Genomic DNA, 13749 nt, shown 5'->3' with positions numbered 1-13749 from the left:
CACAGGGTGACTTCCTGGCACTGAGAGGTGACCCTGAAAGTGATGCTTCCTTCCCTGCATCTTATCTAGTGACAGCACAGCTGCAAGCTGCGTTGATTCAGCTTCATTTCTGACTTTTTTTCTTCTAAATTAGGGTTATTTTTTCCATTAGACCTGTAAATGAAACCAGATGTCTTGGTGGTTGGGCGAACAGCTAGGTCCGAAACAAAGGAGGAAGGACTTGTCTGATTATGTGGCTGGATGTTCGTATTTGTGTAGCTGGTTGCGTAAAGCCAAGTGATGGTGGGTAGATTTGTGAGTCCCTTGAGGATAAAGGGCAGCATAGATCCAGGCTTGGGCCAGAATAACTCACTCTGGCTGGTTTAGGTGCCGGTCTAGTCTGGTGGCTGCTGTTCCAGACGAGCTGCTCTAGCAAGCTTGCTAAACCTCTCTTACTGTAGTGGGCTTCCTGACATTCACTAATGCTTGGAAAATCTTTCTTATACTTTGAGGTGGCATTGCTTGTCATTTGTGCCTTAAACTGGGAACAGTTGATCAGATGCATCTTGTGTATTTCATATTTTAATGCTCCAATATTGGCTAAAGAATATGAATTGGTTAAAGTGTGAAAACAAAGCAACATTCCCCCCTCTTTCAACACATGTACATACACTCTTTTCTTAAACCAATCCTACAGATGAGACTGGCTTGTGTGTGCGTGTACCTAATTTAAAATTAGATCTGAAGAGAAGACTGGATAATCCCTTAGAGCAGGTGTAGAGCACTTGCTGTACATTTACTACAACTGAGAGTGAAGCTGGACTGCGGGGTAGAAACCTGGGATTCACTCATACCGTACTTATGCAGTGAAGTACACTGGCATTGCAGAGTTGTGTAGATGTAACTGTGCTGCAGAACAGTGTTCTAGATTGTATTCATTGTAATGCAAAATTGTAATTCAGAGCCTTAGTCCACAAGAGTAAGAAAAGCATTTGTCCACTATATAGAAATTCACTCAGCACCTTATTTAGTGCAAACTGCGCAGCAGATGCTATACAGATAACACCTTTCAGTACACAGTAGTCCTGTATCCCCATTTGAACCTTTAAGCTAACCTAAATTTTCCATTTACTTAACAGAGGTAGACAAAAGAAGGTAATCTTTGCCTATCTAGCAACTGCCGATCATCATCTCTTCACCCCTGTGTCTGTTGTCTGTCCTGGACCCGCTTTTTGTGCATCCCAGGCTGCTTTGTCTGGAGTGGGGGGGAGAAGGTCCTGTTTCTCCACGAGGCAGCAGAGACAAGGATTTGAGGGGGTTTTGCCCCTTCTTTTTGAGGCTTTACTGCAGAGGTTCAGAGAGTTCCTTCTGAAGAGAGAAAATAGGCTGTGGCTTATTTGACACAGTCCTTTTCCTTTGCTTGTCCTTTTCAAGGATAAGGTTGGGACTCTGAAAATTGCCTGAAATTAGTTACTGCTGCGATGCTTTTCTTTGCTAGAATCAAAGTCAGCCTTTTGCCAGCAAGAGTACAGAGTAAGAAACAGTGTTGTTAGTTACAAAGACAATTGCAAAACTTTCACTGTTATTTATGTGCTTCTGTCCCATATTTGTTACCTTTACAAGGCAACTGTGGGTGCCTTCACTTTTTTTTACTGACAGGGACAATGAATTACAGGTTTTACGTAAATGTACATAAAACTTTGTGCTGAAAACGTATAAACAAAGTCTGAACCTTGTTGCTGTGCTTATGGTGAAAGCAACGTGAAGACAAGAATGGTAAGCATGTAATGGCTGCATTAGAATTTTTATTCAACCACTTTCAGAATTACATAGGAGAAAGAACTGAAGTTTTGATCATGTGTGATGTGGGTTTGCTGGTTGAAATCAATGAATCTTATTCTGAGTAAGTAGATTTTTCTGAAACCTTCGCCCTTAGTATTCCAAGATGATGTAGGCATTGAACTTCAGCTTCCCCGTTTGGAAAACCCCAGCCGTATTGGTGGTACATCCTTGCACAAGGACAGTGCCACCTGAGATGTCCATTGCATACCTAACTTTTATTTGGGAGAGGAGGATGCTGACGTTTTGTTTTTTAGTTAAATGCGCTCCCACTTAAGAAAGGCAGAATTTTTACAGTTTTCTTACAGCTTTCCTGCCCAGCCTTGCCTCCAGCTGGATGGTCTAGGCGCTCGGTGGTATCAGAAATACATGTCCACACCTGGCAGGTATGACAACACCAGTGCTGTTCAGGAGGGGCATTCAGCTGGGGGATGTGCAGGAGATACCCAAAGGTGCCTCAGCCAGCGCTGGACATCTCTGTTTAGGTATCTGAGTCCTCCCCACGTGTGTTAATCACGACACAGGTCATTTGGCCGTAGTAAAAGGTTTGCTGATACCCAGACTACGTAGTTTTTCCACAGCTGCAAATCTTCGTGCAGTGTCAACCAAAGGATGATTGGTTTTGTCTCCTCTATGTCAGATGTAGTTTCCATCTAGCAATTAAATTGCTTATGTATTGTGATAATTAACCAACAATTCAGCTGCATTAGCCTCTTCTCAGACTGTCTGCTGCTGAGCTCAGTAGCCACAAGAACACTGGTTGAGACATTCATCCCTCAGTGGCACTGGCACTAACATGGCGCTAAAGCAGCCTTTTCTCCATGATCTGACTTGTTTCTTAAATTATTTTGGGAAGGCACTTTAAGCAATAGATAAAAATATTTTTCCAACAAGTAACGATCATGTGGATGGGAGCCTGTTACTGGCAGCTCTGAGTGTAACTTCTCTTTGTCTGTTTTGAACTCTGACTGCTGAGTGTGTGACTCTGGCTCGGTCACGCACCCGCATGTGTGTCTGGCCGGTGCCAGCACTTGCCGTGCTCCTGAGAGTGCCCCAGCGCTGGAAGTCCTGCAGCTGAAGTGGTGTTTTCATACAGGCTTTTGATACAAGGCCATTTTCCCTCAAAGACCTCAAAGCGTTGGAGTCATTTGGACTAATGGGGAAAAAAAAAATTGTAAACTGTTTGATCCACTTCACATCTGCACCAAAATGCAGATAAGAAGCAGGATGGAAGGCTCTGGTTACTGAGAAATGCTTTGGAACAAATTATTACCCTCGTCAGGAAATTGGTGGAGCTTTATAACGAAATTTAAAATAATAATAATAATAATAAAAGGGAGGGCGAGGAGGGATGATGTTAGTGATAAAACCAGCCTGCCAGGCTAATGAGTCACTCATCCAGGGTGGAAATTCTTATCTCTCTTGTGGACTGCTTCCCCCCTATGAAATGAAGGAAGAAAATCCTTTAAATTTAAGAAAATCGCCTCTAAATGTACTAGACTGATCAACATTTTAGTTTTGTTGTTCTTGTTTTTTAATAAATATACGTTTATCTGTGAAGTATTTGTTGTGTACAGAATTCACTTAGATAAAAGCCTGTATATGAATTGCTACAGACCTTATTACAGCTTTCAGCTCTAATGTCATTAGTATGTATTCTGCAGCTTTCAAAATCTGAGCCAAATTTTGGGTTGAATATTGGATTACAGCATGGCAGAAGCCTTGCAACTGTTGTTAGTAGTCAGTGTTTTAGGAGTATACCATAACTCCTTTCAATGACTTAATAGCTTGAAAATCTAATCTAGGGGCTAGGAAGGTAACCGAGAAAATGAAAATGCTCTCATCAGATATTTTACCACTTTTCTACTAACTCTGTCAGCCTAGAAAATGCTTGACTGTTTTTGCTCAGGAAGTGTTCGGTGTAGTACTACTAGCTTTTTATTTTTTTTCTTTTAAAAATAAAACTACATCTATCGACAGGCCAAACATGAAGGTAGTAACAAAAAGAAATCATTCATGCATGGTATGAAAGAGTAATAGATACTTCTTAAGGAATATTCTTTATTTTCCTTTAACTTGGAGCAGTAGTTTAAATACAGTCGGCAAACAGAAACAGAGCAGAATACACTAATTTGCTATTGCTGTTATCCTGACTGCCCAGAGCTTCCAAATACTTGCAATATTTGGAAGAGTTTTCTTTTTTTTAAAAAAAAAAAAGCTTCTTGACAAAGAAATACAAATATTTCTTCTCTTTACAAATAATCAGAAAGAAGAAAGAGGAAGAAGCATGACTTCAGTCTTTTCATCATGATATATCATAAAGCTGATGAAGCACAAAGATCACAAAAAGGAGAGTGTCAAATCTGCATAACCACAAAACAGAAAAAAAGAACAAATTTTAATCACATTTTTCAGCCTTTTTCACTAATAATTCAATTTTTTTTTGGAATTTTTATCAGTTCAGATACTAGCTTAGGCATGCCTTTGAAGAGAAGCAAAAAAATATGAAGACTTATGTGAGCTGTAAATCCACTTGCTCAGCAATGCTGAAAAGCTTGTATGTATTGTAATATATTTCCCATTTCTGTTATGTAGAGTTTAAGTATATTTCAAATTTATGCTCTGTTTGAGAATATTTCAATGGTCTGTGTTAGGAAAGAGAAAGCTGAGGAGCTTCTGAACTGCCTGATCCTTGCTCTGCCTTGAACAGTGTGGCTTGAATTCCAACCCAGCGGAGAGCAGCAGGAAAGAATTTTCATTTCTTTCAGAGAGGCCAGGATTTTGTTCCAGAAGTGATTTATCCGATTTATGGGGAGAAACATACTGTTCATGCTGTTACTAAACCGTTCTCTAACAAAACGCTGGTTCACCGTAAGGAGTGAAAAGTGGTTTTATCCAGTTGAAACCATGGAGATTGTTTGGAGTAATATCAGCACGGTGATTTCACTGGAATTTAGTAGCTGGAAGAAACCCTTCCTGACTGTTTTAAAATGGATTGCAATATGTGCATGGTTGTACACGATCTGCTGATAGCATGAGCAGGAACTTCTTGTATCAGACTCCACAAGGGAGGCTGACTGATGCATGCAGGGAAGAAACCCTGCATCACTCAGCAAAAATAAAAACGTGGTGCTTGGCCTGCCCCCTGAACACACCCAGGAGTCCTGCATGTGTGTTATCACAGGGGAGTGTAATTACATTTGCCATAGCTGGAAATACTCTTGGCCATTTTTTTTCTGTGCATATGTGTGCATTTTAAATGTGATGCATCTGTGCATGGTTTGGCTTCCCATTCCTGCGAAGTTACAAAATACATAGTGCTCTTTCAGCTAAACAAATGCAAGAATAATTGTATGATATAAAGTGATGCCTAGAAAAAATATTGTATGTAGTTTATTATTTTGTTATTACAATGTAATAGTGTATTACATTACAGTAATGTACAAAACAAGGAATGTACTATTGCAGAGGTCTCTACCCATAGCTAAACAGGCTGTGAAGGTACATAAATCTCTTGTGCCCTACAGTCTTCCTAGTATAGCCTTGTAGGCAAGGAGATGGACTTAAGCAATCCTTAGAGAGTTCCTTGTGCCAGCTAAAACCCGCAAACTTTGATTGTTGCAGTCTGCAGCAATTGCAATATCTTGATTTACATTCCCAGGTCCTGTTTCCAGTATCATTGGAGAGGAAATAATGCAAGTACTTCCTTAAAACAGAAATGTGGTAGTCTTCTTTTTTTCTAATTTTTTTTTGTTCTTCTTTTGTGGGGCCTGTGACCTTCAACACAGCCTCTGCTGAGGATGGTTCTTTGTGAGAGGTGTTAGCCACGATTCAACATCTCTCAGCCCCTGGACACATATGAAGGTGTAGGCCACATCCTGTGCAGGCTTCTGGAATCTGAACACAGTTTCTAATTTTTTTCCTCACTATTCCTGTAGCGCTTCATCCAGTGTGCAGTTACTCAAGTTTCCTCAATCAAGGAACATAGGGCAGTGCTGTGGTTTAGAAAGGATACTTTAGAATGGCTGTACCGAAAAAAAAAAAAGTTTCTTAATTTTTCTCGTGTTTATATTTACTTAGCAACTTGAAAGTAGGAAGAACTTTTAGGTGTGTCATCATATTGTCCCTGTCACAAACCACTCCTCGGTGAATGAATTGTCTCCTACCTTTCTGGAAAAGCAGGTGATGCAGTGTATGCAACAAGCCTGTCAGGCAAAAGCTAGCGGCTTGCTGTTGTGCCCGCGTGTCTCTTCTGCTACATAGACCTGTGGGGTTGGGAAAGACCTTAGAAAAATTGCCAGCCTTCTTGTTTGTGTGGGGACAAAGCTTGGACCAGTCCCAGAGGAGCCATCTGGCTTGTTCTTAAACGTGTCCCATAGGGAGATCTCAAAACACCCATCAGCAGATTGTCCCGTTAATTGATTAGAAAGATTTTTCTAGTGCATTGCTTAGCTGTTCCATACACACATTATAGTGACTTTTCTGTCCCTACCCAGTGGGACCAGGATGGGCTGGCCCCAGCTGGCAGCCAAGCACCCAGCCAGCTGCTTGCTCACCACCACCCCACAGCAGGACAGGGGAGAAAACAGGAGGAACACCAGCAAGAAAACTCAGAATAATGACAGGGAAATGACTCACTAAGTATTGATGCAGACAAAAAAGTCTCAACTTGGGGAATTTATTTTAGTTTATAAGCAGTTAATAATTATCTAATTACTTATTTAGATAATGGAAAACAAAAAAGACAAACATTAAAATACATGAGGGAAAATGTCTCTCTTTTCCCTTTTCCACACTCACTTCACTTCAGCCACCTCTCCTCACTGCTGCCTTATCCCCACGCTCACTGCAGGCACCTCTCCTCCCCAGGTTACATTCAGTCCCTTCCATGAGGCCATGAGTGGTGTAGGGGGTTGGACTCAGGACACATCTGTCTGTGCTGCTCCTTCCTTTTCATGCTTTTCTTCCTGCACTCTAGCACAGGCCCTTCCCAGGCCGCAGTCCCTCCGGGGCTGTGCCTGCTCCAGCATGGCCCCATCCCTGGCCACAGTCCCTCTGAGGGAGGTACCTGCTCTCCCACAGAGCACCTCCTCCTCCTCTGGCCTTGGGGGTCCCTCATTACCTTCTCCTCTGACTGTGCCGTGCTTTTGCCCTTTCTTAAGTGTATTTTCACAGAGGTACCACCAGCTTCTCTGACAGGCCTGTTGGGCAGCAAGCTGGAATCAGCCGTATCCAGCATGGGGAGCCTCTGACCTCTCCTCACAGAGGCCACCCCTGCAGCCTCCCCGGGACTAGAACCTTTCCATGGAGGCCCAGTGGTTGGTTGCTGTCTTACATTCCAGTTACATCCAATGTATTAAGACATTTTTTTTCCCAGAGTAACTACATGAAGTTCTTCCAACCTTTCCCCATAGGTTTCGTTTTGGTTTCTTTTGGATCCTCTCCAGTTTCTCTCTATCTTTCATAATATGCAGTGCCTGAAATTGGATGTGGAAGTCAGCTGAGGACTCATCTGCCTTTAGCAAATGAAATAATTGCATCCCTTGCCTTACCTCAGACGGTTATTGCACAATGGACGCACATCTTTTGTTTTGCTTGTGTCTGATCGTATTCTGCTGAACTTGTGTCTCTCCGTGTTTTTTTTTAATGCACAATTAATTTACCTTCCTAAGTGCAGTACTAAGCAAATTCTTAGTTTTCTTTTGTTGACTTCAGTCTCCAGTTTGCCCTAATCTGTCGTGCAGAGCTCCTGCCTCCCGCTGGGGTTAGGAGTCTTCCTCTGCTCAGATGGGAGCTCGCTGAGCTCCTGTGCTGGGACCCTGCTGGCCCTTCAGGCCCCGTGCACACAGGGGCTTGGTGTTCATTGCCAGCGTTTCCTCAAAAAGTTGCACTCTTTCATGGTGTATTTCAGCCTTCCCTTACCAAGTCTCTGTGGGGGTTATACACCAGATTTTCGGTTGGGCTGTGAGGATTTTTAACGCTCTGTGCTTGTATTTTTCCTATTTGTCTAATCTGTTCAGAGATATTAAAGATACTCAGCAGATTCGTTGTCCCTCTGCCATATCATTTTGCAAGTGATAGCAGCATTTGGGCAAGGCTCAGACTGACCCCCAGTTGCCTTTAGAAACCCTGAAACAAGTGAACAACATGATCCTGGATGGGGAGATTTGTGTTTCACTGTGTTCCTTGTGCGCTCACAGAAAAGCGAACAGAAAAGCGAAGTCATATAACAAGGAATTTTAATGTGTGTTTCAGCCACGGGAATAAAGAAGTATTTTCTTGTCGAGGAATCAAATTGGCAGTAGACTGGTTTTTGGAAAGAGGCCATAAGGATGTTACAGTGTTTGTGCCAGCATGGAGGAAAGAACAGTCAAGACCTGATGCTCTCATCACAGGTAAGCTCTGTTCTGCCTTTACTGGTTTGTTTGATGCTTTGTACAATGTGAATGCTACTGCACAAATGAACAGATCATAAAAAATGAAAGACTATAATAGAAAGTACCTTTGGTGTAGCAACTTCATTGCAATCTTCAGGAAGGAAAAAGGCAAAGAAATGTTATCACCAAGTCCTCCTTTTCTGCTCGCCTTATAAATTTTCCCTTAATATTGCTACTTACTTCTTCAAGAACATTACTGCCATTTTTTAAACCTGTTCCAACCATGTAGCATTGGCAGCAAAGGTTTGAAGGCAGTGATTCACCAAGTGATGGTTCTTGTGGTGAGCAGTCTGCCAGCCTGGCCTGTCTGCCAGTCACCTGCGGTGAGTCACTCTGCCCTGCGCCGGGAATGAGGAATGATCCTGGCAGAAAGGGAACAGTTCTCCTTTTGAACGTTACTATTAACAAGTGAGAAAGCTTTTGAAAATGTCTGTTTTAAATGTGCTTATTAAAAAAAACAAAACAAAAAAAAAGCTGTAGAAGCATTTACTTCTTTATCCAGCTTCTTTGTTCTGTATGGAGTATGGAGAGTTGTCCCACTTCTGCCCTAAAGTTGAAGCAGAGGAGAATTAGGGCTTTTTTTTTTTGCCTTTTTTTTTTTTAATTTAAACATAGAATCACAGAATCATTAAGGCTGGAAAAGACCTCCAAGATCATCTAGTCCAACCGTACCCCTACCACTAATGTCACCCACTAAACCATGTCCCTAAGCACCACGTCCAACCTTCCCTTAAACACCTCCAGGGATGGTGACTCCACCACCTCCCTGGGAAATCCGTCCCAATGCCTGACTGCTCTTTCTGAGAAGAAATGTCTCCTCATTTCCAACCTGAACCTCCCCTGGTGCAAAGGAAGGGAAGCTTATGAGAATAGTAGCTATGACTTCTAAAATAATATGGAAGCATGTTTTGATTTGCATGTGCATTTCTGAAGAGCTGGAAAGGTCTTTACAACTCTTCATTTCATTTGCCCTATTGCTACAAGAGCATGCAATGTTAGTGCAAGAAAGCATTTGGAAAGCTGTTGTCATCCCCTCAACAGAGGCAGTGTGGAGCCTTTCTCTTGAAGGTAGTCAGGTAAATGTTTGCTATAGGCTATTGCAAAGATAATACAGAAAACCATACCCCAAGAAAGAAGATATATTGCCTTTCATAAGAGCTGGTCTTGATCGAGTTGTTTCACTGTACTAGTGTTTGAGGTATGAGAAGAGCATTGGCTAAGTAATAAAGAGTTGACTATTTAGAATTGAAATATAACATCTGCTGGAGCTGTGGCTAGGCCTAGAAGCCCTGAAAGGAGTTTCAAGCAAGTAGGAGGTCTTAGAGTTGACCAGTTGTCTGCCATGAAAAACTAATTTCCTGCGTGTCATCATGGACCCTGAAAATGGGAGGAAAACCAAAGCAGTTTATTGTGTCTTCTGTAAAACAAAAGTTTTATCAGGATGCAGGGAGCCTGTTGGCCAACAGTCTTGTGAATACATTGTGCTGACACTCCATTTCTGGAGAGACGTATCTGAAATATGTGGCTATCTGGAATTTTGAAAAAGTCTCAAATGACTAACTAATGGTTCTAGACTGTCCATATTTATAAGAAACTTCTGGGACTATGTAATGACTGCATTTTTCTTATTACTACCTGCCATTCATCTAGACTTGGCACATTTTTTGTTCTTAATGGGGAAAAATCACTTTCCTTCAGACTCTCACCCATCATCTACCACACAGGGAGAAAAATGCCTACAGAAAGGCTCCTTAGAAAATCATTTCTAATCTTGTGTTTTTTCTAGTAAGCAGATAAATGCTTGCATGAAATATATTGCATATTTGTAATATTAGTGCTGTATTGGAGTCTTTTTTTTTTCTGGATGGAACATGTTCCCTGTCGAATTTCTTGTGCTACAAAACAGCTGAGTTATTTGAGATTTAAACCATTATCAAAAGCCATGACTCATATTCAGCATGCAAGTGTCTTCTGCAGTTGTAGGTGTTGCCTAGCTTTCTGCTTATTTTTCTTTTGTAGCTTGTCTGCTTTGAGGAGAGTGATAGCTAGCAGAAACAACAGAAGGCAGGGGTGCCCCAGCGCTAGGTGCACTGGTGCTGCACCCGGAGTCTTAGTCCAGGTCACCTCCTTGGTAGTCTGAGCTCCTCAGGGCCTCCGGGTTCAATAAAAAGAAAGAGAGGATGCTTTTGGAGGGGTGACTGAAGGACTGTGTAGGACAAGAAGGAATTACATCAAATGTTAAACACTTATTCATCAGGATGAAGAGAAACCTTTTTGGGTTTGGTAAGACTTCATACATAACATTGAAAACTCTTCAGTGAAAGATAAGTTCTGAGCCAATACTGGCGGTAAAAAAATAAGTAAAAATTCTGTTGCTTTTTTTATATGGTTACAAGATGACATCAGAAGTCTTTTTAGCAGATATTATTAAAATTTGTGAAGAGCCTGAGTGTCTGTACACGACATAGGTTTTCTAGTCCTTATGGGTACTAAGAGTACCCTTCTTGTGATGGGGAGAGACTTTAATGAGGCAGTTCCATTAATTTAAGCTACTGAAGTTGTTGCAAAAGATATTTCTTGCTGGCGGGTACCACAACAGGATGGAAGAGTTGTATCATTACCACAGAGCTCAGTTACGGAAAACCTTTGGCTGTAGCTGGGTGTAACCTTCCTAATCACTGACATTGAGTAAGATTTAAGACTTTTTTCCCTCAAGCAGAGGGGTTTTTCACAGGAGTTTTGGTAAGCAGTGTTTCTTTTAACCACAGCGAAGTGAACAAGGTCCCCTGTGTTGCTCTTAGAGAAATGCTGTGTAACGGAAGGTTTTCATTTGCTTTGGTTTGGTTTTGAAAGTATTGCTGGTTGATTGCTGCCTGTAACTTCAAGTATCACACATCTTCTGCAGGGCTGTAGCCTTTTAAGATATGGTTAGTCCTAAATGCTTGGGTTTTCTTCCTAAAATCTAATGTCTTCAGAGGTGAAACAAACATCTTTTTCTTTACTTTATTTTTTTTGACCTTTGATTCTTATTCCGTGTAGATCAAGAGATCTTGCGTAAATTAGAAAAAGAGAAGATTCTTGTGTTCACACCGTCCCGCCGAGTGCAAGGGAGAAGGGTGGTATGCTACGATGACCGATTCATAGTGAAGCTGGCCTTTGAGTCAGATGGCATCATTGTTTCTAATGACAACTACAGGGATCTAGCTAATGAGAAGCCTGAATGGAAGAAGTTCATAGATGAACGCTTGCTGATGTATTCATTTGTTAATGACAAGTAAGTCATTCTATCCTTCTAAGTAAAATAACTGAGGAAAAGTAAAAATAACTAAAACTAAACTAAAATAACTAAATAACTAAGTAAAATAAATGAGGAAACGACAGTGTGAAGACTTGTACAAATTTATCTTCCACTCAAATCATTAAAGTAGATGCAGGAAAATAGAAGGAATAGTTTGTCATAGATTTGGTGTTCTGAATAAAAGTACTTGAACTTGTTTTTTTTTGTTCGTTTGTTTGTTTGTTTGTTTTTTTGCCAGACCTTTTTATGGCAATATGTTTATATCTTTATATTGTAAAATTATTTGCCTCTTCTGGTGTATGCCAATGTAAATGCTATATTGTACATATGCTACAGTATAGTATTTCAATTTTCTTGATGTACTGAGCCAGCATTTTTGGGTACCTATGGTTAGTTTCCTAAATCATAAAGTCATAGAACAACCCAAGTTGGAATGGACTTCGGGACGTCTCTAGCTGAACCATCTACTTAGATCCGTCTCTGGTAAATTCATACCCCTGGCCTAAGTGTCACCTGCAATTAATACTGGTGTCTTCTTGTAGTGGGAAGGTCTCAGTACTCTGCCAAGCAGACACTTGTATTTGAGTGCCTCAGTAATGATGAAAAAGCCTTTGACAATCAGCACAGTTTTTCAAATCTAGTCGTGCTGTTTTAAGAAATTGCTGCCCTTGCACTGGTTTAGGGATGGGTTGTGTGCCGCCCTGCCCTGCTGCAGGGCAGTCAGCTGGGCCAGATTAGAGGTGCATGAAGCAGACGAGGGGTGTCCACACTGTTTGTGTGACTGGTCTCTCAGGTAGCACCCGCAGCAGAAAGGTGGTCTTGCATCGCTGCAGGACAGGGATGTCAAAAGCTGCAGCTGATTTCAAAGCAGCTCTGAAAGTACCCAGGCTTAAAAATGTTAGCATGGCAGCTTACGGTGTGGGACACAGTCGTGAGGTTCTTGATCATTGCAGGAGGAATACGAAAAGGCATTTGCTTCCATAATACTTTTTTGTTGCCTTACAGATTTATGCCTCCTGATGATCCTCTTGGCCGCCATGGCCCAAGTCTGGACAATTTTCTTAGGAAGAAGCCTATTGTGCCAGAACATAAGAAGCAACCTTGTCCATATGGTAATTTGTTTTTCTGTTCAAGTGCTTTCTGTACTGCTGGGACTGGGGACTGAACTCCTGCTTTATTTTAATGCTGCCAAAAATAAAACTCTTAAACAGAGGTTCTTACATTATTGTCTTAGCCTGAGAATGTTTGAAAAGCTGAGCACTGGAGTTAGTGATTTTTTTACATGTGCTAGCTAAAGAACATTTCTGTGTACCAGTTGAACTAAAGGAGCAACTTCATTAATCATTGGTAGGAAGAGATCCAAAACATCACCTAAATTCTTCAGGCTCCAGAAAGCCATTTTATAATGTGCTTTGTCCATAGCACATCTATTTTTTCTGCCAGAAAACGGATTGAGCTGCCTGACGTTTAGCTACTCGCCTTCCTTACAGGCACACCAGCATCTTGACTGAGCTGAACGTTTGCTGCTCTTATGACTCTATGATTTTCATGTTAAGTTTCCCACTTGTATGTCTCCTTAGCGCAATACAGCAAGTGTGTGCATACACGCAGATGGCATCATGTTCAGCTCAAAATGTGGCTGGTGGTGTTGGTCTGTGTTCCTAGAGCAGTTGCTGCAGCACATTACCACTGCCTCTTTTACTGACAATACAAGAAAGGAGATCCTAGATCTCACCACGTCACACAAAACCATTTGCACGATCCTTTTAGAAACACAGAAAGGTTTGGGTTGGAAGGGACCTTAAAGATCATCAAATTCCAACCCCCTGCCATGGGCAGGGACACCTCCCACCAGACCAGGTTGCCCAAAGCCCCATCCAGCGTGAACAAGCCCATCCCCTTGAACACCTCCAGGGATGGGGCATCCACAGCTTCTCTGGGCAACCTGTGCCAGGGCCTCACCACCCTCTGAGGGAAGAATTTCTTCCTTATAACTAATCTAAATCTCCCCTCTTTTAGTTTAAAGCCATTCCCCTTCATCCTATCACTACACTCCCTGACAGTCCCTCTCCAGCTTTCCTGTAGGCCCCCTTTAGGTACTGGAAGGCTGCTGTAAGGTCTCCCCAGAGCCTTCTCTTCTCCAGACTGAACAACCCCAACTCCCTCAGTCTGTCTTCATAGGAGAGGTGCTGCAGC

The 13749-nt window shown here is 41.8% G+C and overlaps 1 protein-coding gene across 3 annotated transcripts in view; it reads left to right on the top strand.

Moving 5' to 3' along the window:
- Positions 1-13749, top strand: part of ZC3H12C (zinc finger CCCH-type containing 12C) — a 45912-nt gene that overhangs the window by 26562 nt on the left and 5601 nt on the right. For all 3 annotated transcript variants that reach the window (XM_040544085.1, XM_040544087.1, XM_040544086.1), the window contains 3 exons: positions 8074-8213; positions 11295-11529; positions 12559-12665. In XM_040544085.1, the coding sequence (XP_040400019.1) occupies positions 8074-8213; positions 11295-11529; positions 12559-12665 (482 nt within the window). The remainder of the gene's footprint in view (positions 1-8073; positions 8214-11294; positions 11530-12558; positions 12666-13749) is intronic.

Source organism: Cygnus olor, chromosome 1 (assembly GCF_009769625.2).
Source record: "Cygnus olor isolate bCygOlo1 chromosome 1, bCygOlo1.pri.v2, whole genome shotgun sequence".
Classification (NCBI taxonomy): Eukaryota; Metazoa; Chordata; class Aves; order Anseriformes; family Anatidae; genus Cygnus; species Cygnus olor.
The sequence above is the reverse complement of the archived record's forward strand: the minus strand, read 5'-3'. Positions and strand labels throughout refer to the sequence as shown.